The following is a 26263-nucleotide window of genomic DNA, read 5'->3' on the forward strand; positions in this document are numbered from 1 at the left end:
TTGGCCTGGCTGTGCCCTACAGATCACCTCAGAAAAACGGGCTGCTTCTCACATGCAGCCCCCTTTCAAGTTCTTGAAGGTGCTTTCCTTCTCCAAAGCCTCTGGCTTGTTCAGACTAAGTGCTTTTGTGGTGGCTTCTCAGATCTCTTCCCTGGCCACTTGTCATAGATCTTCCCAGAGTAGGATTCTCAGAACTGGATGGTGTCGGGGATTTGAGGGGCAGGGGTGTTACAAGTTGTCTGGGTTTTGTGGTGCTGGGGATCAAACTTGGGGCCTTGTGCATGCGAGGCAAGAGCTCTACCACTGACCCCACGCCCAGCCCCAGACACTGTTAACAAACATGACATTTACAAATGAGAGATCTTATCCCTTATGTTCTAAATATTACCTCAGTCTCTAGCTACCCTTTACGGTAACTAGCCCATCTTACTGTAAGGAAACAGGCACAGAGAGGATGACGTGCTGGAAGTCACACTAGTAGCACTAACATGTCTGAGGATTCCGACCAAGTCCGTACAGTGAGGTGATTGTCTCCAAAAGTGTCAATCAGTGTAACTTTACGTTGTTCTCTTTGGGTGGGGCAGCTTTTTAGAACATCAGGTCATCAAATTGAGACTCACCGTTTCATATTCATACACTGTACAACAAAGTTAGACTAGTACTTGAATTTATTCTCATTTAAATTCATTAGCTTCTAAACTTAATTCTTTCTATATTGATGAGATTTTAATTATACCCCCCTGCCAGTCATCTGTTTAAATCTTGTAAATGTATCTTAAATATGTTTTCCATGTCTCCATTCATAGGGACCATTGGGGACTTCTGTTCAGTATCAAGTGTTTTCTAGGTATGGTTGCTTAGCTTTAAAACATTTCATCATGTTTCATTTTTTCTTTTTTGTTTGCTTTTTGAACATGTTTTATTTTTTCATCTGGCTTACAAAAATACCTTTTTTTAATATATTTTCAGGGCCTCACTACATAGCTTGGACTCGTGGTGATCCTCTTGCTTTCAGCCTCCCCAGTGCTGGGATTACAGGCATGCACCACTACGTCTAGACTCTGGCCAGCTCAGTAGGCCCTAGTGAGGCTGGCCCGCTTGTGGTACCAGGGATCAAACTGTGGTCCCTGCGCTTGTGTAAGCAGGTGCTTCAGTCTGCTGAGCTATCTCACTGGCCCCCAACAAAAATATCCTGAAATGAATCTAAATGTGCTGAGGAGTATGGTGTGAATTAAGAGTCCAGGAACTTGGGTTCAAATTCTGACTTCAGTCTCCACTAAGCTGGGTGACTTTTAGTAAATCATTTAATCTAAACATCAGTTTCCTGGTCTATACAAGGGGGCTAATGGCACCACCCATAATAATCCTCCCTTTGTATCATTTGTGTGCCCTTAGATGTTTCTGATTGAATGTCACATAGAATAAAATCCATTTCTCTTACTCATCTTTGAGACTTGTACATAGCAAGACAGGTACCTAAGCCCCTAGATGCCTTTTAAACTACACTGAACCTCATTTATTTGTGGGTTGTTTTTAATTTGAGGAGGGGGGAGAAGAAACAGGGTTGAACCCAGAGCCTTCACACTGAGTTACATAGATACATCTCCAGCCCTTGGTGAAGTTGAGGGGTGGGAGGACAAGGTCTCAAGTTGCTAAGTTGCCCTGGCTGAGCTAGAACTTGGATCTTCCTACCTCATCCTCCCAGGTGCTGGCATTACCAGTTTGTGCCTCCACACCCAGCTAAACTTTTTGTGATAAAATAAGGGTGTTGTAAAACTTTAAAATATGTAAATAGTTGCTGTTAGAGTTATTAGAGGAAGTGAGGTTAGTTTGCCATGTCTTGGTCTGAGTGAAGCTTTCTGCTCACTTTATTTCCTAAGGGCTTACAAATAATCATCTTTTTAGGCTTTTACATGAAATTTATAGACTTACTAGTCTATACTTTAAAATCTAGTTGCTTCCTGTTTGGAGAACTTAGGTCTGCATCTACTTTTGGACTGCTATTCTCCAGAGATTATTTCAGGTCACAAAGAATAATTCTGTAATTTAGTTGCAAATTCTTTAAAAATCTTGAGTCCTTGGCAGGGGAGATGGCTCAGTAGAATAAGCGCTTGCCTGGCAAGCACAAGGTCCTGAATTCAATCCCCAGTACCACAAAAAAAAATCTTGAGTCCAAGCACTTAAACACACAGTAATCAGATACCCGCTCTCTTATCAGTACCAGGCTGAGCCTCAGCTCGCCTCTAGCAGTTGTTACTCCCCTGGGCTTTCGAGGTAGCACAGGGGCAGAGCACTTACTTTCCTGGCATGTGCAGGACCCTGGTCCAAGCCCCAGTACCACCAGAAAAAGGATGAATTTTGTTAAATACCTTTGAAATAGTATGCCCCTTCCAGTTTGGAGAACACAGCGGGAATGACCCCGCCCCAGGCCCAAGGATGTCAGGGAGCAGAGCCAGCCTTGACCAGGAGGCGCGCCCTGTGTCACTCACCAGCCTGTACAGTGTGTCCGTCTCCTTGTCCACCACCAGCAGCGAGGTCTCATCTCCTCCCTTCCTGATCAGCTCCACCACACTGTCGTGGTCCAGGCTTTCCACAGACTTCCCATTGACGGCAACTAACAGGTCATTCTTCTTCAGGCCAGCTGCCTCTGCGGGACTCCCAGAATCTATATCCTTGATGATTTGACCTGCAGTCCCAAAAAATGTTTAATTATCAGAAAGATACTAAACAAGCTGGAATTTCTGTTGGGGTCCAAGGCCCTGATGAGACAGACAGAAAAGGTGTGCTGAGCACAGCCCCAGTCCCCGTGCATCCCAGCACCCTGTCTAGCCTCCTCCCCGGGGAAAAAAGCCAGTGACAGGATTTTTTTTGTTTTGTTTTCTTTTGTTTTTTGGTGGGACCCGGAATTGAACTCAGGCCCTTGCGCTTGCCAGGCAAGCGCTTATTCTACTGAGCCACCTCCCCAGCCTAAATGACAGATCTTAAAGGAGTAAGAATCATGTTGTTACTAAAAACATCTGACACTCAGTCATGACAGAATAAACAGAGCCAACAAGAAGGGTCATCAGATTCCCAGGAAGTCAGTGAGTATACTCTTATCAATAAATCTTACATAGATGTTAGCCCATGAACAGGGAGGAAAGATTTCAGAAACCATCCTGCCTAAGTAGCAGTCAGGTGTCCAATTGAGGGTGCATTGCGGATGCATGCTTCGGGGAGGTGACTTCAGCTATTGGACCAGGTGCCTGCAAATCTCTCACATCTTTCTTTGTCCCTCACTATGTTTTTTTTTCAATACCCCTGTTACAATGCCATGTTACAGTAGCCACAGTAGTTTCCCAAGACATTTTTTTAAAATCATTTATTTGGTACAGTCTCGCTACACAGCTCAGACTCATAGTGATCCTCCTGTCTCAGCTTCCCCAGCACTGGGATTACCAGCGTACACCACCACACCTGGTTCTGGGGCTGGCATGGTATGTGGTACCAGGGTTTGAACCCAGATCCTTGCTCTTTCCACGCAGGCCCTTAGACCACCAAGCTGTCTCCCCAGCCCACCCAGGACATTTTCTAACTGATAAACACTGCCTAAAAACTTCTATCAATTCTGAGCTGAGACCAAATGCTTTCCCTTGGCCTTGAGGTTCCCTCATTTCTCTCCAACCTACCTTTCCAACCTGAAGTCTTGCACAATACACTGGGTGCCAACCACACTGTGCCCATGTTTACATGACTCTTGCCTTCCTGGGATCACCTGCCTCCCCAGCCCCCACTCTCTCTACTTTGCCCAAATCCGCCCATATTCTAAAGCTTGAGCTCGAGGCCCAGGTCACCCATACCCGGCAGAGGTACAGTAGTACTAGTATCTTTTAGTGGGAAAAGCTTGCTCAGACCTTGAGTTCCCACAGTGGTTTATCTGTCCCTAGATTCAGACGGTCATCTGCCTTCTGTCCCATCTCCTGTACTAAACATGTTCCTTGACTGAAAAATCCTATTTGATTCACATGGTATCTTCAAAGGCCCTAAAAAAAATTTTAAATAACATAAAATAATAATTGATAATATAAACATAATGAAAAGAAAATAGCCACTTCTAGGCAGGTATTGGTTTGCATGGCTTGAACGTGCGTTTATGTATCCACCTTACTTCCCAACTGTATAAGTGGTAGAACTTGGGTCCACAAAGAAGCAGAAAGACTCCGGGTTCTGTTCCAATCCCAGGTCCCGACCCACACCTCTGCCTAGACCTGGGCTGGAACTGCTCTCACAGGATCACAAGAGCCAACTCCATACACACTGCCAAATGATGAATGGTGTAGATACTCGCACAACAAAAAAGACACTTTTCAGGAAGCCAATCAACCAACACATCCCTGCCTCTACCTCATTGCTCTGCTTACGGAAACTCTGGGATCGCGGTATTAGGCTAGGCCTGCATGTGACAGCTTGCACCTCCTAATTCCTTGCTGCTCTTATGGGGGGTGAGGGAGAAGTTGGCCTATGATGACTTGAGAGTACTGTGATGAAGAATTGGGTGGTTTCTCTGCCTGGTATGGAGCTCGGTTAGTGCCTCACCTTTCTGTTCCGGCCCTGCCCGCAGATAGAAGCCATAGCCGTTGCTTCCCTTCTTCATCTGCACCACTCGAGGCTGGTGGGGCAGCAGTCTCAGACTAGCTGTTTCCCTCTTGAACTGTATTTTTTGTTCACTGTGGTACTTGTCAGTGTCTTTGTCCATAAGAAGGAACACAACACGGTTTCCTGACTTCTTCACCTGCAGCAACATACACATTTGAGGAATTTCCAAAACCCTGCTGGGGAGTCTGGTGGTTTCTGTAAAAAGGCCTAGGCTTCGGGTTCAGCAGAAAGCACGGGCACGGCACCTACTTTTAATCCGTAAGACTGCTTTCTACAGCCAGTTGTTATTTATCTACCTCCACTCCTGTAGTTGCTCTTTATCCCTTCAAGTACAACCTCATCCACTCAGCTATTAGTGAATCCAAGACAGAACTGAAATTCAGAAAACCCAGAAAGATGTGTAGGTGAAGACCAGAATAGGAACTCGGAAAAGGATACCAATGATCCACGCCAAAAGATCATCTCTCTACCAAGGGAAGAGAAGGCTGGTGAATTTAAGGTTCTTTATGACTTAGGGAAAGTGTCCCAGTATTTCGGTGTCATGCGCCTTCCAATATCTGCACTGTGGCTCTGCACAGTAGCCCCCGCCACCCGCACTTTCTGCAGTTTCAGTGACCCGAGTTCAGCCACTGTTGGGCACATTCAATGGAGAACTCCAAACGTAATTACTGTGCATTAGAGTGTTGAGCGCCTGTACAAATCATCCCCTTTCCCAGTGTGTCCCTGCTTATTGCCCATTAGATACTTCCTGTACACACATGCCAGTGATAAAGTTCAGCTTATAAATTAGGAACTGCTGGGTTTGGTAGAACTCACTTGTAATACCAGCACTCTAGGAGGCTGGGAGGCTGAGGCAGGAGAATCCCAAATTGCCTCAGCCTGGGCAATTGAGCAACTTAGTGAGATGCTGCCTCCAAAAATAAAGAGCCAGCGATGTAGCTCAGTACAAAGGCCCTGGGCTTAATCCCAAGTACCACCCCACCAAAAAAAAACAGTAAGTGATAACGATGAAAAAAAGCAGCTATAATAAGTTATTTAAAACTTGTACATTGTGAATTCTGTTTCTGGAACTTTCCACCAGGTATTTTCAGATGTGGCCGACCACAGACAACTGACACTGCAGACAATGAAACTGCACAGGGGGACTGGATGCTTACTGGATAAAGAAGATCCGAAAGAAAAGAGAAATGCTTCTGTAGACCTGAAGGCTTTATTCTAAAGCTCTGCACTAACACTGTTTATGCCCCTAGTGAATCTGTTTACCCTTAATACAAAGGGGCAAAGAATCTTCCCATCATAACTCATCCCAGACCCTACCAACCAACCTCCTGCCACTTCCGAGGTGAGTAAAAGGATGGGAAAAGCGGCCTGGAAGCCAGGTTACCTTTTCAACCACTTCCTCGTGGCTGGCATTCTCTACGTTCTCTCCATTCACCTCGATCAGATGATCCTCTGGGAGGACTCCAGCCTTCGTGGCCACGCCATGGGGTGTTATGTCAGTCATGTGCACCCCCTTCTTACCTAGAAGCCAGTGAGAGACTGAGCGTCAGGGCACAGAACTGGAAGACCAGTGTCTAGGGAGACTTTTTCCTAATAATGTGAAACTAGGACTCCAATCATAGAGCTAGCTCAGCGCTCGGCTTTTGATCTCGAATCAGTATACAGCTCCTAGCACAAAGCTATTACTCAGCAGATACTTGATTTAATTAGGATTTGAGTCCAAATAAATCAAGGAAAGAACCTCAAGTGACATAAAGTGCCAAACCATGCCCACCATGTGTCATCCTTGCACCCTGCTTGCTTTCTTGGTGTCTGGTGACTGTTGCAAAGTCACCTATTCTGCTCCCTCCTCCTCTAGCGCTGCCACCAGGTCAGAAGCACAGGAGGAAGGGAAGAGCGAGCCCGTGTGTGTCGATGGCATGGTCTGGGCGGCACTCAAACACAGCCAAGTCTTTCGAGATGCAAATATTTCAGTGTAGGCAAAATGACTACAAATGACTTATACAGGATAACTCATTCCTTAGGTACTTCACATTTCTCTTGTTATCTTGTATGTCTCTGTCACAAAGAGAACATTTTCTTCATACAGCTAACACAAACCCTGAGCATTAGCACAAGAGCCAAATGAGTAAACTCTGCATTATTTTTTTTTTTTTTACCGTTTTACAGATAATGAATTTTTACAAAATGCCAAGCTTCCTTGGAGTACCCATAGCTCTGTGCTTAATAACTAGAAAATTTGAGAGCTCATAATTTGTTTCTCTCTCCTGCTACAGGTTAGCTTATTATTGGTGACAATTTCAAGTTTATTATTGGCTTGCTTCTTTATCATTTACTAAATTATGCCCGATTACCAGTGCCAGCAAAGCACTGGGCAGAGGGCAACATCTGAGATGGCACAACCAGTGAACCTGGAAGACTCTGATTCCAACCAGTGTCACAGGGAAGTCATTGTAGAACCCGGTCAGCTGAGCACGGATCAGCCTGCACTTCTAAAATTATGGAACAGGATCTTCCTGACATCAGGGTTTTTCCAGTCTGAATCTCTCTTAGCTAGAGGTCAGAAGCATAATTCAGAAGGCTACAGTGGAAGATACTATTTTACTGTTTAAATGTCACAGAAAGGTGGAGATTTTTGCAGTATCCTCAGCAACTATTAATGTCATCTGGCATATCAATGGGTAGAATAAACAAATATCTGGGCACTCTCAGCAATGAAAAGAAATACTGGTCTTTCTCAAAATTAGCTAATAAAATCTTTTTGTTTCCCCTCCACCTTCATCCTAGGGGAGCTAGAAAAGGATTCAGAAGTGTCAGCCCTCTAGCCTTAAGGTGCCAACCTAGAACTGGGGCACAGGAGTGCCCAGGGACCACCCCAGATTGCCACCATCCAGTGTCTCATCCCAAGTTGCACAACTATGCCAGGCAAGAGAATGTGCCAGAGAGGGAGGAGGCAGAGAAGCTGCCATGGGATGGCTAAGGCGACTAAACAGCTAAAGGAGGAGAGTCATCCACTGGTGACAACGTCCTACTTCTGGAAGGCCAGTGCCAGAGCCCCCAGCTCACCTTTGACAGTTTTCAGAGAGAAGCCATAACTGTTCCCCTCCTTCACCAGGTAGCAGAGCCGTGGCTGGGTCCAAGTTACTGCTCCATTCATCACAGGGGCCACTTTCAGGTCATTCAGATCCAGCTCCTGGCTTTGACCCAACTCTTTCAAGTCAACCCCTTTTTTCACAGCTTTCTCATAGGAATCCCCATCCAGGACCAGTAAAGTCACTGAATTCCCACTTTTTCTGACGAGATCCACCACCTAGAAAGGGGGGAGAGGTAACTTGAATATTGATAACCCTCCATCAACAGCAAGAGGGAAATTCCACCTTCCCCACCATACTCCTAATCTTCACGTGCAAATTAGGAGGGCCTGGCACTGTTGGAATCCAGGGAGCACCGACAAGGCCTGCACTTTTCTAGAGGTGAATGATACCCCCCAGCACAACAGGCAGGTCCCCAGCTCTAAGGGGGAAACAGGAGCGACAAGGCAATGGGGCAGTACTGGAAGAAGACCCCATGTAGCCACTGCGCAAACATGCTAGCAAGCTAACTTAACTATGCGTAGCTTCCTTGTCTGTGAGGCAGTAATATATACTTGATGAGGTTATGAGAAGGTTTGAACAAGACTAGGGATACAGAAGTGCCTTTGCATAGTTACTGGCATATATTATTTTTTTTGCAGTTTTTAGTTAATCATAGGGGACTTGATTGACCATCGTAAATTATAAGGGTAAATCCTTGCCATCAACAGCAAGGAAAGAACCATGTTCTACTGACCCCAAAAATCATAATTGGCAGAGAAAATGTTGAGGCTGAGGAGATCCCAGCAGAGCGCCAAGTATCTCAGTCACCTGCGCGTGTTCTTCCTTGTCCACGAAGACACCATTAATCCTGAGCACCCTGTCTCCGTCCAGGAGCCCAGCCTTCTCTGCCGGGCTTCCCTTCTCTATCACCCGGACCAGGTGCCCGTCTGTGTCCTTCTCAATGCGCAGGAAGAAGCCATAGCTTCGCCCTTCCGGTTTGGCCAGTTTACATTCTCGGGCATTAAAGACAGCAGCCATTTCTGTAGTGGAAAATGAATGCATGAGAAAACAAACCTTTGATAGTTTTCACAGAGAAGCCGTAGCTGTTCCCCTCCTTCACCAGGTAGCAGAGCCCCGGCTGGGTCCAAGTCACTCCTTGGACCATCCTCGGTCCCTTCCCTCCTGGAAGGACAGGAACAGATGACCGTGCAGGGCTCAGAGGGAGTGGGAGAAGAGCAGTAAAGGAAAGGAAAAGCTAGCAGGAAGGAAGATCTAATCGCGTGAGAACCCTGACCTTTATGTCCCCTGATTCTGTTCTCCTGTGTTCCAGTTTGGGAACACTGGGGATATGGGAGGCCAGGGCTTGCTAATGATAGCTTTAATTGGTTTCCCTACGGTTGATGTTTTTACTTCTGAAGTTTCCCATGGAGCAGAGCAGGGATGCCGAATCAAAAAGGTTTCTCTGTGGCCCTGGAGAGCTCCCCTCCTACAGCAGCCCATTTCCCGGCCTCCTGCCCTCCTGCGGCCCCCCTCGCAGGATCAGGGTCCTGAGTTTCAGATCCAAATAGTCAAGTACTGTACGCTAATGGTTCAATTTCTGTAGCTCAGACCAAACTGTTCTTTGCCCTCTGACTAAAAAGAAATTAAATTTTAACACATATTTCAAAAATTTTAAGAAAAAGTGGGCCTTCTTTCATTCACATTATCTGAAGATTCTATCAAGTTCCGGGCACTAAAGACAAATCTGTAGAAAGAGATGCATACTTGTCTTCCATCAGAGGCAACATAGTTACGTTTTACAACATGTGGTAAGTGTTGTATTAAGAACAGACTGGTATGAGAATATAACAATAGGTCTTTAGCTGGGCATAGTGGTGCATGCCTGTAATCCCAGCATTTAGGAGGCTGAGGCAGGAGGATCATTGTGAGTTCAAGGCTAGCCTGGGGTACACAGCAAGTTCAACAACAGCCTAAATAGCACTGCGAGTTCCTGTCTCAGAGGGATGGGGGTGGGAAGGGAATGCAGTGAGAATTAAAAATGGCTTCATGGAGAAGTGAAGGGTTAGCAGGAGTCAGATAGGGTCAGACAGGACAAGGAAGACCTCAAACAATTAAAAACCAAAGAATATGCCTCCGAGCTGGCCTGATAAATTGGTGATGCAATAGGAAAGTAGTTGTACGGGACTCTGAAGTTTCCCATGGAGCAGAGCAGGGATGCCGAATCAAAAAGGTTTCTCTGTGGCCCTGGGGAGCTCCCCTCCTACAGCAGCCCATTTCCTGGCCTCCTGCCCTCCTGCAGCCCCCCTCGCAGGATCAGGGTCCTGAGCCAAGGGAGGATGACTGGCCAATGTGAACAACACCGGTTCACTGGCCTCCAGTTACTGTGAGAGGAAGTCGCAGCCGCCCAGAGCCCCCAGCTCAGTGCTTTTCATTCCATGGAAGATGGAGAATGGGAGCCTCAGCAGCAAGAGACTTGCTTAAGGCAGCAACACTGAACACGGACACTGCCGTTTCAGTGGCTCAGATCAAATTCCTCTGTGCTGCCTGACTAAAATTCAGTCCAAATACACGATCCAAAAATTTTAACAGAAGATGAGCAGAAAGCTGGACTCAACATCTTTAAACCTCTTTGTGTTCCCATATCATAGTGACCTACCTGTGAATCAGAATAAACCATCGGTCCCTTCCCTCCTGGAAGGACAGGAACAGATGACCGTGCAGGGTTCAGAGGGAGTGGGAGAAGAGCAGGTAGACATCGAAGTGCTCCAGGCTCCCTAGTGGCCATGCTGTGGGGCCTTGAGCGCACCACCTCTGACCTTTGTGCCCACAGGAAGGGGGCGGCACAAACTGGGCAAGAAGCCTCCTGCTGCCCCACGACTGTACCACATGGCCTCTGCAGAGTCTGGCAACCACCCCACGAGTGGCACAGATGACTAAGCGGTCATGGAAACAAGAAACAAAGACTCCCCGTTGGCTATCAAGGAGAGAAAGGCAAAGCCAAGTGCTAGCCTGCGACATGGGATTGCTCAGCACCTGCTGCATCCAAAGACAGTCTGTCACAGAGAAAGGCTGCTCAGGAAGAAGGGCAAATTATATAGGTCATTTCGGTCCGTTTCCTCCCTGGCAGGCACCTTCTGACCTCCGACCTTTTATTTCTCTCCCTGCTGGTCTCCAACCTGTGCGGATCAGTGCCATTTGCACCCTGAATCCATGTCTGTGTCCAGGCCCCCTTCTAATTCAGCTTTCAACCCCACAGGGCTGCAAAAATCCCAAAGCGGGGAAGAAAAGCCCTCTTAAATAATCAGGTAACTTCTGGAAGACTTCCTCCAAGTATTTAAAAATTTGAAACATTTCCTTAGGATAAAAAGCTGCTGGATTCAGTTTTTGTGAAGCGCTGCAGCTGGCAGAGAATGCTGGCAGAGAATGCTGACAGAATACTCATTTTTAAAGCACTTACCTCAGACCTCCACTTCTACCTTTTGGTGTCCACCACAGCCACTCAGTGTCTTTATAAGCGAGGACAAAAAGTGGAACTTCCTCACAAGCAAATTTAAATCCTGTGCTTAGGGACAGTGGTGGAGGAATTTTTCCTGTGTCCTACAGGAGACCCAAAAGCTAGACACGCAAGGAGACACAAGTTACTTATTTCTTGGCAAAAATCTCAAGCTGTACTTTATTTTGTAGGTTAGTCAAAGTTTCCAAGTAGCCAGGCTGAAAACACTCCAACCTGCCTCAGACACTTAGGGTCAGAGGTTTTCAAAAACAATTTTTTTTTTTTAAAACAGGTTTTTGTTTGTTGCAAAACTAGGGATGTGCAAGAGCTCCACCGCTGAGCTACATTCCCAAGGCACCTCCCTTTTTGTCTTAACATTGAGGCAGGGCCTCACTGACCTGCCCAGGCTGACCTCAGACTTACAATCCTCCAGCCTGAGGCCCCACAGCAGCTGGGATTACAGGAGGGTGCTACCACTTTCAACTAAGGTCAGGGTTTCTTTTCACCTCAGTAGTTGACACTACAGTGAGAGCCAGTTCCTGACAGAAATGCTACCATACCTGTGGGGAAACAGCTGCTGCTTCGAGCCCTGACTGTCTCCTGCCATCTGTCTCCTCCTCCCCACAGCTCAGCCACTAGCGCAGTAGTGGCGAACCTATGGCACATAGGTTATGTTTAAGGCAAAAGATGTTAATGTATGAGGGGTTTTTTTTCTATATTAAAACCTCAGTATTGGGTTTAATTATTGTCAGGTTAAGTGTTGGCACTTCACAATAAATAAGTGAGCTTTTTTTTTTTTAATTTTAGGGAAGGGTCTACAGGGTGTTCAGGGTCTCATTACTAGATTGGACTCATAGTGATACTCCTGTTTACGGCCTCCCAAGAGCTGGGATTACAGGTGTGTGCCACCACGCCCAGTCTCAATTGCCATCTCAGCGTACCACAGGGGCAGGGCCAGCACAGCAGGCCTGGGGATCAAACCCTTGGCCCCTGCATTTGCTTGCAGGCACTTTAATCCGCTGAGCTATTTGGCCGGCCCAATAAGTGGGCTTTGGATTGCAAAGTGAGCACTCATTCTGAAAGGTTCGCCCTCACTGCACTAGAGGCTTAACACCAGCGTCCATAGATGGATAGATGCCCAGACCAAACTGATGAAACCGTAACACGTGAACTGATGGAGAAAGCTAACCAGCACCCCAAATGCCTGTTCTTACACGGTGCTCTAGAGCCCAAAAATATTTATTTCCATTGCTATGTTAGAAAGAGATGATTCTTCCAGGAGCCTCGAGGGCAGGCTCTGGCCTACCTCTAGTCCTTGCTTGATCCAGTCCACACTTTGCTGTTACACTGGCCTCTAAGTCAGGGCTGTGATCCTCGCGTTAGCAAGTCTGCACGCCTGCTCTGGCATTCGAATGCAGGTTTAACCAGGAAGCCCTCTATTTAGGACGTGTTTTCCTTCTTCGCTTCCCCACCCCATCTGCTGCTGCCTGAGGAGATCTGGGCATCAGGCCTCTATGGGAGATACCTAGCTACCCAGTGAAGACCTGGGTTTCTACAGTACCCAAGCTAGCAACCACCCAAAGGTGTAGTCCATTAAATCTTCAGCAGGCTTTAATTCCCAATTCAGAAGGCCAAAATACTGTACTAGAAATGAAAGAAAGAAAACTGTAACTTTTCTCAGCTCTGGGAGGGGGAGTCAGTGCTTGGTCACAAGGTCGCTTGTCTGTGGGAGCCACAGCAAAGCACCAGCTGGCAGGGAGCACAGGCTCAGAGGTGGGAGCCAAGGAGATGTGTTCCTCATCAATCTGAATTATTAATTGTGTTAACCCCACCTTCCACTTTATTCCAAAAGTGTTAGATTATTGCTATCAGGGAAAGGAATACACCATAGTACAGAAAATTAAATACACTTTTTAAAAATATATTTGCTACAGGGTCTCCCTACACAGCTCAGACTCATAGTGATCCTCATGTCTCAGCTTCCCCAGTGCTGAGATTACAGGCGATGCTGCCACACCCAGTCTCAGAAGCCAGCTAGCTCAGTATGGCCGGAGGTGGGGCCAGCTTGGCATGTGGTGCCAGGAATCAAACCCTGGTCCCTGCACTTGTTTAACCAGGTGCTTAGTCTGCTGAGCTATCTCACCAGCCCTAAATATACTTTCGAAGTTAGAAATATTAGATGATACCCACAGAGTGGATAGGATCTACCTCGTGATATAGTCAGTGTAGAAAAAATTAAAGCCATGAGGCTTTTTCTGCAGGAAAAAAAAAAAATGGCTGGTGAGACCCAGGGGACTTCTTCCAAGCCCAAGGCAGGCCAAGGTGTCTCGGCTCCCAGCCTTCCACCCCCACGGAGTGGCACGTGATCCTTCATCCACACCCGCCCTCAACACCACCTCTGGGAGCAGTGCCAAGGAAATCATAACTGAGATCCAAACAGCCAGAAGGGGTCAGCTTCACTGGTCATGGCCAGGAGGAAGTCTCACCTTCCCCTCTTGTGGGTGTGAGCTACGACCAGCAGGGTTTTCCTCAGCAGAGCATGCAGGAGTAAGGGCAAGACTTCACTTCAGCCCGTATCTGTGGGGCTTGTAGTGCAGTAGCTTGCCCTGTAGGTTTCCCTGGCCAAAAGGGCCCCCATGTAGGGCAGTGTCGTATGTGACATGTTGTGTTACAAAATGTTAACCCTCAGAAGCCTAACCAGGCAAACTGGGCTTGATGGCATACGCCTGTAATCCTGGCACTCAGGAGTCCAAGGCAGGAAATCATTGCAAGTCTGAGGCCAGCTTGGGCTCTGTAGAGAATTCAAGGCCAGTCTGCACTATATAGCAAGACCCTATCTCAATCAACCAATCAAATTAAAACTATACCCAGACAGGAAAGAGGCCAGAGGTGGTGGAGGTGGGATCCATGTTCTTCTAAAAAAGTATTTGAGCCTCAAGGTCCTTGGAAACCTGACAGTTATACAAAGCCATTTCCCAACCACAAACATGGAACAGAGAGTTCCCTGAAACATTTCCTGCTTGAAAGGAAAGGGTTAGGATTAGGTTATTCATACGTCTCCTGTGAGGTTACAAGTACTATTTTTTGTTGTTTTTCGTTGTAGGTGTTTTGCTTTGATTTTGTTTTGACAGGCCAGGGGGCCAATCTGTGCCTTAGGCCTGTGCTTTACTCCTAACTCTAGCCACAAGGTATTATTTTAAAAGGAAATGTTGGAGCTTCTAGAACCAGAGAAAAACACAGGCCAGGGGAAGGCAAATTCTTCTTCCAAGGAAGGAAAAGAAATGGCAACACCTGGAGAAGTGAAGTCAACCAGGACTACAGGATGTGCCTTCGCTCTTCAATCCCGGGAGGTGTCCATCCGTGCCCTACAGCACAGCCAGATCCGGGTAAACAGACACACTTGGTTGGAACAGAATAGCGCAGGGATGGTGAACCTTGCAGAGCCTTCAGCGGTACCAATAGCCTGCTGCAACGCAAGCCTGCCACCACAGGTATAAACCATTAGGTGGTGCTAGCAGTAGTGAATCTCATTTGACTGCTCCCACTGTCAGGTTTGTTTGGTTGTTTGTTTGAGCTACTGGGGATTGAACTCAGGACCCTGTGCTTGCCAGGCAGGTGCTTATTCTACTGAGCTATCTCCCCCACTGTCAGGTTTGATACATTAGCTCTTAATGCTCACACATTTGGTTCTCAGTTCTAGTTTCCCATCAATCACTTCTAGACGTTAAAAAATACTTTGGCCCACCTCAGATCTTCTAACAGAATCTCTTGGCTGAAAACCTAAACTTGAGCAAAGAAACAGTGCCTCAAATCGTGCGGCTCTACCCTGACTCGTCTTCCCTTCCCTCAGTCTTGGGACAAGCCCTCTAGGTCACAGAAGAATGTCAAGGTTGGATGGACTATTAACAGCCACCCTGAGTTCCCCTTTACTCAGTGGCTAGAAGAGTCCCTTGGTGCCTCCCTCCCCAAGTTCTAATTTGGAGCCAGGCAAATGTACAACCAGGCAGATGAAAACGACCTTTAACTTCTGAGTTCTGGAGGAGGTCCTACTACCCAAGCCTTTCAAACACTGATGCCGTCCTCTTCCTCCACCACCCTTGGTGAAATCCCCAGCTCCATTCAAGTCCAAGGACCCACAGTTCCCTGTGACTCTACCAGTCACCCTGAGAACCCCCAAGTAACAATGGCAAGTGCCAGCTTTACTTCAGCTCCTTGCTTCCTTCCCCACTGGTTGCCTCTTCAAGTACCATGCTAGGACAGGTGAAGCCCTTTTAGGGTCACACACGTGGTTCCTTCAATTCTCCATCAAGCAGTGAGCCGATGACTGATTTCATTTGTCCACTGCCACAGGAGTTTGCCCTATACTGTTAAGTGTTTGACAGCAGGAAGTAAAATAGCAAAATACCCATTCTCAAGGAACTTTATAGTTGTATCAGATTAAGGAAGAGTTTTAGAACAAAAATCACTACCATAAATGCTGTAAACTATAGCAGAGAAAAATTAAGGGAAGCTTCCTAAACTAAGTCAGACTTAACTCAGACCTGAACAACAGATGGATCAGATTTCAACAGAAGAGAAGTAGGAAGAGACCATTGGGTACAGGAAAATAAATAAATAAATAAAATGAAAAATCTGATGTGATTGAAGGACACCCAACAAGGGAAGCTGTGGGTGACAAGTCGACTGTTAAGGGCTCAACTGCCAGCCAGAGGGATCCGGCTGTAGTTGGTCAAGGCTTTTAAGCAGGGAAATAAGAGTTGTGCTCCCAGAACGTTTGGTGGGGTAAACTGAAGCAAAGATGCTCTGGGCAGCGGCCAGGCAAGAAAGAGGCTGTAGTAAAGATCGTCACACATCAGAAAGGCCTTGACCCAGCCTAGAAGCTGTGAAAGTAGGATGAAAGGTGACAAGGGCGGAGGATCCGCAAAGAGAATTAGGTGACAGAGTAAACTCTTAAATCGCATTCCTTCAGATTTCTCCATGCCAGGATAGCGTCAGATGCAACAGGTGCAAAAACACAGATGTCCCAACTACACGGACCAGGGCTGCTCCCCAGGAGGGCATCTGGTCCACAGCAGGGCCCACACGATCCCCTCCCTGTCCTAGTTCCGGGCACCATCCCTAACAGGCAGCTTCGTGGAGGAAGGGCGCTCTGCCGCATGAGGCAGCAGAGCTACTCAGAGGCTTCTGAGACAGCGAGCAAAGGGAACACAGCTGTGCCTTGGGTTGCTCTCAGACCCAGGGTTGCAAAACTCTTTTAGTTCTGTGGCCACCTACTTACTCTGTCTGCTTCTCCACGTGGGAAAGTTTTATAACTTTCTCTGAATTTAGCTCAATTTTTTTCTCCAAACCCAATGGTACTTTTCCTGCCTTCCAGGCCTGGGCTTTCTTCCTAGCGTGGACTGAATTCTTCCCATAAGCTCATCTCTGGAGGCTCTAATCACTAATGTGACCATATTCAGAGACAGGGCCTTTCAAGTGGTCATTAAGGTTAAATGAGGCTGAAGATGCAACTCTAATCTAACAGACCTCATTTTTTGCTTTTCTTGTTGGCAGGGGAGGTTTTTGGGGAGGGTGCTAGAAATTAAATTTAGGACTTTGCATTTGCCAGGCAGGCACTGTGCTGCTAAGCCCTAGACCCAGTATCTTTATACAAAAAAAGGAAGAGATGCACACAGAGAAAAGGCCCCGACCTGTGAGAACACAGAGGCCACCATCTGCAGGTCAAACAGAGACCTCAAGGGAAGCAAAGCTGCTGACATCTTGCTCTTGGACTTTGAACCTCTAGAACATCAGGGATAATTCCGATGGTTATGCTGCCTGGTCTGTGGTATGGTCCTGGACAGCCCTAGCACCTTCTGAGTAATGCTTCCCACTCAGGCTGGGTCCTGGACACAGAAGGGGACAAAGGAAGCCAAGTCCATACCTTGGTGACCGGCACAGGAAAGATACCATTGAAGGATGGTGCAGTCTTTTTTTTTTTTTTTTTTTTTTTTTTTTGGCAGAACCAGGCATTGAACTCAGGCCTTTGCGCTTGCCAGGCAAGCACTTATTCTACTGAGCTATCTCCCTGGCCCCAATGATGTAGTCTTGAGGAAGGAGGCACAAGGTCAGCTTGGGATGGGTTTAGTCAAAGGTCATGGCAGAGCTTCGCCCAGAGCTCAGAAGAGGTTGCCCTGGCATCCCAGATACAGACTAAGCAGTTAGTGGACAGTGAGTAAAAGAGGCAAAGAATACATACAAGATACGTCTTGGACAGGCAAATGAGAGCCGGGAGAACAGAGATGGGAAGGAAAGGAGCTGATGGATGCTTGCAGTTTTAACATTAAGAAAACTGTACATGTGCATGTCAAGGGCCAGTGTGGAAAACACAGGAAGTGGGGTTAACTCAGTGAGATGAAACGTCTCTACTGCTGGGGCAGTAAAGAAGTAGGGAAGAAATGAGGTAAGAGTAGCCAATGCGATTTTTTTTCAGTGCTGGGGATTAAACGTAGGAATCCAAGACCCCATGCATGCTAGGTGAGCACCCTACCACCGAGCTACATCCCCAAGCCCTCCTTCCTTTGATTCTTGTCTCTCCTGAGAAGCAGTTGAAAAAGCAGAAAATCAGAACATTGAAAAGATGGAGCAAGAGTGTCAGCCAAATGCATTCCCACTGGGGTGAGCTGGAGAAATCTGTGGAGGTGGCCAGGAAGGAAGCGTGGCCGGCTGCTACTCAGCGCAGACAGACAGCTCTGTCTGCCGCAGGGAAGGGAAGGCCAGCGTGTCAGATCCGCGGGTTCCTCAGGGAACTCTGGAAACCTACCTTTATGGAAAACATACCCATCTTCTTAAAAATGACATTTTTTTTTCACACTTTTAAAGAAATACTGTGTATACCAGAACAGAACAAAGTCCCTGGGGTGGGAGGTTATAATCACTAAAAAAAAGATTTCCCACAGCTACAGAGCTAGGCCACTACCAGGACCCGAGACATTGGACAAACCTGTAAGGACACTGATGTTTAAAAATTATATCTATTTATACATCAAGACTAGAAAGGCTGAGAGTAATGTTCAGTGCCAGAGCATTTACTTAGCATACGGAGGCCCTGGGTTCTATGCCTGCCGTTGGGGGTGGGGAGAAGCAGGAGTTTTTACTTTAAACTGAGGTGTGACAAGTGTAAAAGACAGAAGATGAGAGGGGAAGATTTCTAAATGTATAATGAACCCAGAGCAGAAATGGTAAACATGGGCCATCGTAGGAAAGAGAAGCCAGAAGAGCAGGGACATGAACTGCTGTATTTCAGGATGTATTTGAGATAAGGAAGAGGAGAAACTGAGGAGACCCTTTCAACACTGGGAACTACTTGGTCTAAAGATCTTTCAAGATGACGTCTTCTGTGTCAACCCCCAGCATCTGTGTGTGGCTGATGTGAAGAAAGTTTGCTTTTTTACTTCCATCTTCCTGAACCATTCTGCTCTGGGTAAAGTACACTGGAAAGGACAAAGGTTTGAAAGCTAGATCTAGGATTGGTGGGGGTTTTATCTTGAGGGATGTGTTCTGTTTCTTGGTTTGGCACTAAGGAGTCTTTTGAGACAGGATCTAATTTGCCCACTCTAAGCTCAAACTTGCAATTCTGCCGCCCCAGCCTCCCAGAGCACTGGGATTACACCTGTGTGCCACCTGCCTACTTTTAATCCCAGCTTCTCACCATGCTGGAGAGCCCCTTCCTTGTGAACTGTTGAAGCCCACCTATGCCAGAAAGCGCACTTTGACTCGAGACTGAACGCACCACACACAGGATCTGAAGCACAAAGCCCACACCACGTCAGTCATCTCCCTGCCTGCCACCACCCCCATGGGACTTCTGATGCAATGGCAGGACTGTCACTTTCCATGGAGTATTTCAGCAGAGCTTGTGACTTCTTTTTGAAGCAGAGGAGAATGTGGACTAGAAAATATAGCAGGCACCTTGATTTCCAGGCCAGGACTCTGTGTGCTCACTTTTGACCATCTGTGCAAAGTTAATTTTAGCTGCTGAAACATCAGGGCTAAAGACTTTTCTCTCCAGTAAAGCAAAACTCAAATAAGGAGCTTAGATTTCTTCAGATCCAGAAGTACCACGTAAATCTGAAAGCTAGGGAATTGCAGAATAAAACCAAATTCTGTGGCTCAAGGAGATGCAAACATCCAGGGAGCAAACACCAGTGACCTCAGGACAGAGCTGACCAGCACATCCTACCACCTGCAGGCGCTGAGCTGTAACCGAAGTGAGCAGCAGGGACTGAGGAACCGGTAGGAAGGGGGATACTAGGATGAGGAAAGCGTTGTCCTATATAGAGACCCCTGTGGGCAACACGGTTCCGGGGTACCTAGGCATCAGGTCTTCTCAGCAGCACTGAATTTTCAAAAGATCAGAGAAACAATGTGGGCAAAACATGCACTCTACCTGGCAGCAGAAAAACAGAGGAGGACAGTGATGAGTCAGGGCCAAGAGCCGTGCCTACCACCAGACCCAAAAGAGGCTAAGGCCTTCACACTGAGCTACATCCCCACCAAGCCCCTTATCTTTTTTTTCTTTTCCTTTTTTTTGAGACCAGGTCTTGCTGAAGTCACTTTAATTAACCAGGCTGGGATTGAATTTTTGATCCTTTTGCCTCAGCTGCCCAGAGTGCTAGGGATACAGGCTTGGGCCTCCACACCCAGCTAACAGGAACTGTGAATCAGTCATGCACCTGGAGTAACACTACAAAGAAGACAGCGCCTCCCCACAAGGCACTCAGGTTAGCAGCACCTAAGCCACCAAGTGCTTTTACTAAATCTGCCAAGTAAATTTTCCAAGTGGGCTAGGGGACTCCTCACTGCAGCCGTGCCTGGGTGCTATTTATTGAATACCCGGATGTAACCACTGCGACCCGAGGTTCCCCTGGTAACATTCAACTAGACCTTCCCTTACCACGGAGCTCCATGTTGGTCTAAGACACTTGGAACTTCAGCCAGGAGAAAGCCATATTCCCAGGAATTTTACCAGATGTATTTGTAGTGTGCCCTTTTGGGGGAATGCAGTTGTGCCAGCATTTGCCTGCTTCTGTGTAATGAGAAAGACAAAAAAGTCACTAGACTTCTGTTGGAATTCGGTTGGTAGTGAATAAGCAATGCTATATCCACAGCTGTGAACTGGCATAGAACTCCCTACAGGCAAAGCCCAAGGACATCACACTCTGTTCCATGCTATGCCAGCCACATCCATCTTTTTCAGAGGCTTTTTTTTTTTTTAGACATGTCTCCTAGCCGTTCATGCTGGCCTCGCGCTGACTTCGTAGCCCAGGCCGGGCTCGAACTCACTATGATCCTCCTGCCTCAGCCTCCTGAGTGCTGGAATTACAGGCATGCGCCACCTCACTGGCCCCTTCAGAGACTTTGTGCTATTTACTCTGCCAGCACACACTAGTGTGCATCTGTCCATCCTCCTCCCCCAGACCCTACTGTGTCGTCCCTGGTACTGACATTTGACTCTAGCAAGGAAGAAATAAAGGTGATATAATTTCATCCTTCTTCAAAACTATTTTTCCAAGAGCAAATCCTATAATTATGATGCAAATATATTTAAGCCCAACCCCTTTAAAAAGCAATACCTGTGGAAATTCTAATACTGAAGTATATAGTAATAATTATATCAAAATATGTATCTGCTAACTGTAACTCCCTATTGTGAGAGTTACTGTTTTGTTTTAGCCAGGGATGGATTTCAAATGTGCAAAATTAACAAATACATTTCATTAAGAATTATCTAGAGTGGGCTAGGTGTAACGGTCTATGCCTGTAATCCCAGCACTCAGGAGGCTGAGGCAGGAGGATCACAGAGTTTGAGGCCAGTCTGGGCTACATAGTGAGTTCAAGGTCAGCCTCAACTACATAGTGAGACCCTGTCTCAGGAAAATATATCATCTAGAGTGATCATAGGGGCAGTGAGTAATTTTTATTTCTCTTTTATGATGAGGAATAGAATTTGTTTATCTCAAAGTTCATTTGGCCTCTTAGCACCAAGTGCGCTCCCACCCCAGCCGCCATAAACCACATTTTGTCCTGTAAGGTACAGCTCGGCCTGGAGTTCAAGGCCTCTCATGCTTTCATTGCATGTCTGGGCGCTGTGGAGGTTGCAAAGGTCTGATCCGTGTTGTGCGGAAGCAGAGGCAGCCATGGGGAAGGACATCCTCAGGCCGCCAAACCTGCTTCTGACCGCCTGGGCACGCAGGCTCTCCCTGCTCAGCACCTTGCTTCACATGCCCTTGCACTGCATCCTCTCGCTCTTTTCTTCATGTTTAGCTTCTCTAAGAGCCCTCCTGCTCCCAGGGTCTCCCAGTTGCTGTCTGAAGACAAACTTCCTGACACGTCAGTCTCCAAAATATCATTCAAGACATAAAACAGCCCAGACTCCTTGCTCAGGCACTGGGGCTCACCAAAACCCAGCTTCTCTGCTAGTGGGAAGGCACTGAACTGGTCAGATGCTGATCTCTCCACCACTTGCCCTCTGCCCACGCCGCATGCTCTGACTGAAAAACCCTCCTGACACTTTTTTTTTTTTCCTCTTGACACTACTGACTGCATATAGTATAGTATGTGAATGAATTTAAGACCTATTTTCAAGGCAGAGTTCAAATTTTAGTTTATACACAACTTCTTCCCTGACTACCACAGTATGAAAATAGAACTCCATCTTTTAAATTATAAACATCATTTATGTCGCCAATACTTAGTATCGAGAGTGGGGTGGGTATCTGCTCAGCCCAGGTAGACACTAATGTGCCTTCAGAGAACCCAGAGTCTGATCAGAAGGTGTACAGATGGTGTGGAGTGAATAATGGTGTGGATGCTGGAATGTTGTAAGTGCTTTTAGCAATTTTGTGCATTTGTTGAGCTCTCATTAGTCTTCAGGGACCAGCGCACTTTTTATGAGTCCTAAGTTATACCTAATGGGTCATTTTACAAAGAAAAGGACTGTAAAGTTAGGTTAATTTCACATGGTTGGTTGGATAAGGAGAGACCAGGTTCAAACTCAGCTAGGTCTGAACCCCTGCCACCATCTGCCCTACTTCCCAGCAACAAGGACACATGTGTTAAGGGAACATGCAGTCATACTGGGAAGAGGAAGTATTCAGGGAGGACCCAAGTACTCGAGAATATCATAAGGTATCTCCATGGAGCGGCGAATGGCTGAGAAAGACCAGAGCTTGTACATAGGCTGAAGAGAAGAAGTAGATTGAGTTAGGCTGTGAAGCACTTTTGCACCCAGTCCTACAGATTGCAGAGAAGCTTCAATATTAATGTCCTGGTGTTCCCATCAAGATAGTTCCTTTGGGGATGGAGCTCAGTGGTACAGTGCTCGCCTGGTATGCATGAAGTCCTGGGTTTGACCCCTAGCACCACAAAGAGAAAAAAATCCTGGACCTTAAGAGTAAGCACCACAGCCCCCGTCTGATTCTCACACACCAAGAACGTACTAGGTACAGAGGGTGAGAGAGTCATGGGCCTTTCTGGGTTGCTTAGCTTTGTGTTTCCATGGTTCTACTGAACTGCATGGATATAGGTATCAATTTTTTTGATAACAACAGATACTACACTTTGTCTTAGCCAAAAGGCCGAGAAGGGATGGTATCTTTTTCTACCAAGGCTTGAAGCCTCAGAAGCTGATCATCAGCCATCATCAGTTGTCATCAGTACTGAAGAGGTCATCTTTACTATTATCAAAGTCCTTGCCTCTTCATTCCCTGGGGTCCCACCAGAGCTTCTTCATTCCCTGGGGTCATCCATATCACAAAGCATCTGAAGGTCATAACAGTAACACTGAAGAGCACCATAGTAGTAGCACTTAAAATATTACAAAGCATCATGTGCTTTTTCCCATTTAACCCTAAGAATGGTAAAAATTAGATTCTCTTGTGCTCACTTAATAAAGAAATGGAAGCTGAGGACGTTAGACCTAACGTCTAACGTCTTGGGAATGCAGGTCTCCAACTCCAATGCTATTCTCTTACTTATTTATGAAATCTACCAGGCAGAGGTCAAGAAACTGGTCAGCCCCTAAAAAGGGACCAAAGGAAGGATCTGCTAAGATCTTGAAGAAACCAACATGTCTAGCTCTATCTTGCAGTCCAGTCAAATTTCCATGCAACAAATCTAGAAGTATTTAACCAAGTTATGACCAAAGAAGTACATCCATAGTATCAGACTCTGGACTTCAACTGCCCAATGGGTATCAGAGATCCTCCACCTCTTTTGAAGAACAGTTTGTCAAAACAACTAGTTTCTAGCTCTCCAGCTCCTTCCTCACCACACGAACCTCTATTTATCCAAATGTCTAAGATTCTGTGTCCGGCACTGTCCTAAAAGCTGGCAATACAACAGATAACACAAAGGAAGGCTAAGACTCCAGGACCTTAAAGTTTAACATCCACCAAAGCCAGGCATAATGGCACATACCTGTAATCCCAGCACTTGGGAGGCTGAGGCAGGCATGTCAGTGTTTGAGGCCAGCCTGGGCTGTATGAGTTCAAGATCAACCTAAACTACATAGCAAGAGTCTATCAAAAATAAATATTAAAAATCTAATATCTTTCAAAGGTGACAAAGATGATGTTTTCCAGTGTCACAAGTAACAGAGGTGGCGTTGGGGTAAAAGTCCTTCCTAGAGAAGGGACATTTGCGGTCATAGACAAGAAGGCTGACGGCAAAGCACCAGGATCCACCTTATACTTGGTAGTTTGGAAAGGATGTTAGTGACTGCCCCGCCTCAACTGCTAGATGGTCACAAGCACACAGAGGTTCAGTGGGATAGAAGGCTGCGACAGGGTCTTTGACAGACTGCAGTGGCATTTCTTCCCATTATTCTGCAGGGACTCAAATATAAGCATTTTACACTTGTGCTTTTAATCACTCCATGCACATTCATATTTATAATCTCATTTTCAGAACCCTGGGGGAAAGGTGATAGGCTTTTGTCTGACAGATGACAAATCCGAGGTGCCAGTTGGCTAAGCAACTTACCTAATGGCCTGTTACAAGCAGCCGAATTAAACCCTAGTTATTTGTATTGCAGAACCATGTTCTTTTCCCCAGATGAGAAGCCACCTGGGTTGGAGTCTACAAACATCAGACATTATTGTTAACAGCTTCCTATTTTATGGTGCCCAGAACATAAAAAAGTCAAAGAAAAAGCAATTTACCTAAATATAACCCACCACATCCCCGAGTTCTTTGTGTGGGAAAGGAGTCCCACGTGACTGGGCTACTACAACCTGAGGCAATCAAGGCCCTGGGACTTTTGGATACGGGACACAGAGAATCAATACCGTAGTGCAGGAATTTTAGAAAACCAGGAGCAGTTTCTCTTGCATAGAAGCCAAGTCCAGCCAGGAGTCTTCACAGCTGGGGGCCCTGAGGCAAACCGCAAGCTGAAGTCTCTGGACACATCTGCCTAGGGAATTAGTTACTAGGTTTTCCCAAACCTGCCTGCACATCTGAATCAGCTGGGAGAACTTCAAAGGAACAAGCCGCCCAGAGATTTAGCAACTTCAAAAGGAAGAGCCTGGGGAACTATGTTTTACAATTCAGTCAGCCTAGAAATCCACCAGTTTTTCCTCACTTCTTGGTGCTGCGTGACACAGCAAGGGCAGATGCTTGGTTTCCTTACCCAGTGGCAAGGTTGCTGGGTGAAGGGCTAGAGAAAGTCTCCTCTAATACCCAAAGCTTCTGCGCAGTCGGAAGTCGTCGGAGAGCATTCTAGGGGGCTGTGAAATCTGTCGTCTCCCTATCCTGGCTGCACATCCAGCCCTGAGGAACTTTTCTGGGATCAATTTTCCAATCCTTAAGCGAAGCAGAGCTGGAAACCCTCTCCGACCCTTTCTCAATGCCTGGGAAACCCCGCCCCTCCCTAACCCCAGCCACCAAGCGCCCAGCTGGTGCCCTCTGCCAGCTACTCAGGGACGGGCAAGAAGGAAGACAGTTCAGGCCCAGTTGGCACAGCACCTTCAGTCAGGGGACACAAGCCAGTTCTTACCTGTGCCTGGAAGGAATTAGAGCGGCTGTCACTTGGGAATTCTCTCTCCCCGGAGCTCTAGTCTTGGAACTCAATGGACTTTGATCAAAGATTGATTTAAAAGCTGATGTGTTTAACAGGGATGTGTGGTCTGAGTTCAACTGACCTCTGTCCTGCTTCCAGCCAACTGGCTGGACCCTAAACTGGAAAATCAGAAAAACCGTCAGCAGCCCAGCCCTCTGGCCCACCTACCGGACAATTCCAGGCTGTCCTGTCTGGTTCCTTGTCTGCAGTTCCCAGACAGGCAGAGGAGGGAATGGACGGGCGGGAGGAGGCGCCTCTGCCTTCCTGTTTGCTCCCTGGCGCAGATGCTGTGCTCACATCCAGTCAACCCCCAACCTGCCAGGACCTCCCCATCCTTGGGGCAGGGCCACAGGTCGTCACCAGAGCCACTTTCCTGGGGGTAGAAACCCATCCAGCTCACCCCCCCCCCAAGAAGGCAAGAAGCGCGGTACACCCGCAAAAGCAGCAGAGCCCCTCTGCTCACGCAGCCTTCCTGCCTTGCCCTAGGAGCTCGGACCCACGCTGCCCTGCAGCAAAGCCCAGGCTCAGGGTGCCCACATGCTCTTCTTTCCACGAGCTCCCCTCACCTCTTTGGTTTTTCTCTTTCCCGCCTTTGTGCAGTTTCCATTTACCACCTTCTGATAAATGTTAGGAGCCTCTCGGCCCAGCAGGGAGTGCAAGGCACCCGGTAGCGCCCCCACCAGCCAGGAGGAGTAGCCGACCTCTGTGAAGCGCACAGGCCCACGCAGACCCTCCTCACTCACCTGGACCACAGCCAGAGATTGCTGCAGCAGTGAGGCGAGAAGCTCGGGCCAGGTTGGAAGACTCGCCTTTCCTCCACCTGGGCAGCCAGGCCTCGTCTCTGGGCCTTGGCTTTGCCCCCAGTTCAGGCCTGACCTGAGCAGTGCCCACCAGGTCTAAGTTGACATCTGAAGGACTGTCAGACGGAACAAGGTCCGCTTCTACCTTGAGGCTATGCACTGG

General features: G+C 47.2%; 1 protein-coding gene and 1 pseudogene across 5 annotated transcripts in view; both read right to left on the reverse strand.

Moving 5' to 3' along the window:
* The window catches only part of Pdzk1 (PDZ domain containing 1), a 29916-nt gene extending 4341 nt beyond the window's left edge, over window positions 1-25575 (reverse strand). The window contains exons 1-6 of one of the 5 annotated variants that reach the window (XM_004647833.2): window positions 25469-25575; window positions 8538-8749; window positions 7702-7945; window positions 6020-6156; window positions 4576-4771; window positions 2490-2686 (exon numbers count right to left, since the gene is read on the reverse strand). In XM_004647833.2, the coding sequence (XP_004647890.1) occupies window positions 2490-2686; window positions 4576-4771; window positions 6020-6156; window positions 7702-7945; window positions 8538-8747 (984 nt within the window). In that variant the 5' untranslated portion in view covers window positions 8748-8749; window positions 25469-25575. Of the gene's footprint in view, window positions 1-2489; window positions 2687-4575; window positions 4772-6019; window positions 6157-7701; window positions 7946-8537; window positions 8754-10365; window positions 10507-11166; window positions 11273-25237; window positions 25445-25468 lie in introns of those variants that run through there. The other 4 variants (XM_023708099.1, XM_023708098.1, XM_023708100.1 and 1 more) reach the window with 4 other exon arrangements.
* LOC111814492 lies at window positions 22731-22832 on the reverse strand (annotated as a pseudogene).
* Window positions 25576-26263: the final 688 nt, after the last annotated feature.

This window comes from Octodon degus, unplaced genomic scaffold (assembly GCF_000260255.1).
Source record: "Octodon degus isolate 3935 unplaced genomic scaffold, OctDeg1.0 scaffold00331, whole genome shotgun sequence".
Classification (NCBI taxonomy): Eukaryota; Metazoa; Chordata; class Mammalia; order Rodentia; family Octodontidae; genus Octodon; species Octodon degus.